At 40.0% G+C, this 2,528-nt stretch overlaps 1 protein-coding gene across 1 annotated transcript; it reads left to right on the top strand.

The window, feature by feature from the left end:
• The first annotated feature begins 870 nt into the window (after positions 1–870).
• On the top strand, positions 871–2,319 carry LOC138768673 (olfactory receptor 10A7-like). Its single transcript, XM_069946651.1, has 2 exons — positions 871–1,757; positions 2,289–2,319. The coding sequence occupies exons 1-2, from the start codon at positions 871–873 to the stop codon at positions 2,317–2,319; spliced, it is 918 nt and encodes a 305-aa protein (XP_069802752.1).
• The last annotated feature ends 209 nt before the right edge of the window (positions 2,320–2,528 follow it).

The raw sequence follows: 2,528 nt of genomic DNA, 5'->3' as shown, positions 1-2,528 counted from the left end.
ATGTGATTGGGGGAGAGCAGGTTCAGGAAGGAATAAAGCTTAGATAGAAGTGGCAGGTAGAGAGAATTGGGATAACAGAAGTCGTGTAATATCCGATATAATAATTCCACTTTCTTTCTTTCTTCCTCACTAATAAATTGATTGCCATTTTTTCATACAATTCCTTGCATAATTTTTATTCTTTGCGATACTCCTTTGTGATAATTTAGGATTTTCTCAAAGTGGAGCTGAAATGAATGAAAGGGAATAAATTTCCTTCTTTTCCCCTGTATCTCATGGAGTTTGCACAATTTTATATTTTAATATTTCCATGAAGACACGTACGTGCCTTTAAAAATAACAAACAAACCATGCCCACCTGCCCCACACCCCACAGCTACAGATCTAAGTGCCGCCAGTCCCTGTTGGTGGAGTGGGGGATTATGGTTTGTTATTTTTAATGCACCCGCCACCCCCCCCCCCCCCCCCCCAGTCATTAACAATAACATACAGTTTTGTAAGGAACTCTGCACCCGCACAATGGAAAAAACTTGAAGTAGAAACTTTCAGCTAACTATCGAGGAGTAAAGAAACAAAGTATCATCCAAAAGAAATGATCACGAATCTCACTCTCAGGTCCTTAATTAATCTTCTTTATTGAGCAGTGTTACCTGCGCTTTGTCAAGCCCTTGACAAACATATTATTTCCATGGTACATTTCCCCTTCTTGCTGACATTCTAGCTCTGGTGAAGACCTCATCCCTGTGCAGCTTCCCCCCATCAACTACAATGAGGACAAGATCAGTCTGGACTGGACCCTCTACCTCCGGGACCCCCATAGCAGCCACATGGGCCTCCTCTATAGTAAGTACACCCCTGGAGAAGACCAATATGACGGCTGTCACAGAGTTCATCCTCTTAGGATTTCAGGTCAGTCAGAATATAAGAATTCTAATGTTCTCTCTGCTCATTGTGATTTACTGGTTTACAATGTTCATGAATCTCCTGATCATCATCCTGGTGTCCACCAGCAAGATCCTCCACACCCCAATGTACTTCTTCATCTCACAACTCTCCATCACTGACATCTTGGTGACCACAGATATTGTCCCTAACATGCTCCACATTCTTAAGTATTATAAAGAAACCATTACTTTTATTGGCTGTATGACTCAACTTTATTTCTTCTGTGCCTTGGAAGTATCTGAATGTCTTCTCCTGGCTGTAATGTCCTATGACAGATATGTGGCCATCTGTAATCCCCTCCGGTACTCTTCCATCATGACAAGTGCATATTGTGTGATATTGTCCGTCATCTCTTGGTTGGCGGCTTTTTCCAGTATGTTGTGTCTCATCATACCAATAGTGATGCTAAACTTTTGTGGACCGAACTTCATTGACCATTTCTTCTGTGATTCAGTTCCTCTTCTAGAACTTTCCTGTTCTGATCTCTACAATGTTCACATGGAAGCTTCTTTATTAAGTATTCCATCGATTTTAATCCCCATAATAATAATCATCTGCTCATATGCCAAAATTATTGTCACCACCTTAAGGATCCCATCCAGAACTGGTAGACAGAAAGCCTTCTCCACCTGTAGCTCCCACCTCATCGTGGTCTCCATATTCTATTGGACTCTGTTCGGTGTTTATGTTTTTCCAACAAGAGGAGAATCCTCGACCATCAGTAAGATCCTCTCCCTGCTATATACTGTATTTACCCCTCTCATCAACCCCATTATATACAGTCTAAAGAATAAGGATATTAAGAAGGCTTTCCATGGACAGATCTATAAGTGTTTCAGGTACTGAACTTAAGTATAGAAAGATTTGTGTTCTCTTCTCTGCTGTTCAAAAGAGAGAGAGAGGGAGAGAGAGAGAGAGAAAAGATCAAAGGCATAAATGAAAAAGACATGCAGTAAAAGAATTGCTGATCATTGGACATTACAACACAAGAAACAATGGAATAAAAAGTGTATGAACAGCTCTGATTTAACTCAGGATTAGTGATTAGTTGTCCAATGGATATTCAGGTTTGTTCAGTTTGATCATACTCGAATAAAAAGAAATAATAAAAAAAAAATGCTGACCTGGCCCAAACTTTGGACAAGGACACAAATCCCATTGAAGACAATGGGGACCACAACTTTGGGCCACAAAAAGTTGCAGTAAAATAGGGGTTGAGGGGGATAGAAAGCTTCAAATGCAGCCAAAATGTGGGTAAGAAAAAGGCAATTGCCCTGGCATTAATGGGGTTGGAAAAGTATTTTAAAAAATATGATAACATAAATAAAAGATAAATAAAATGAAAAAATAAAATTAAACAAACTGAATGAATGAATAAATATTATTGAAAGAGGGCACGGACGTTCAGATGGAGAAGAAAGAGGAAGAATAGGTGGTGGTGGAAGGTAGAGGCCAAGGCGACAGTAATAGCCAACACTGCAGATTAGTACATAGGCTCCTTAATCAGGCACTGGCAAGTTGTCTGGGATTCACGTCTTGTTCATTTTTAGGAATGTCTATTTAACCATGTTGGCGGTGGACAG

The sequence above is a fragment of the Dendropsophus ebraccatus genome, chromosome 1, assembly GCF_027789765.1.
Source record: "Dendropsophus ebraccatus isolate aDenEbr1 chromosome 1, aDenEbr1.pat, whole genome shotgun sequence".
NCBI classification, from domain to species: Eukaryota; Metazoa; Chordata; class Amphibia; order Anura; family Hylidae; genus Dendropsophus; species Dendropsophus ebraccatus.
The sequence above is the reverse complement of the archived record's forward strand: the minus strand, read 5'-3'. Positions and strand labels throughout refer to the sequence as shown.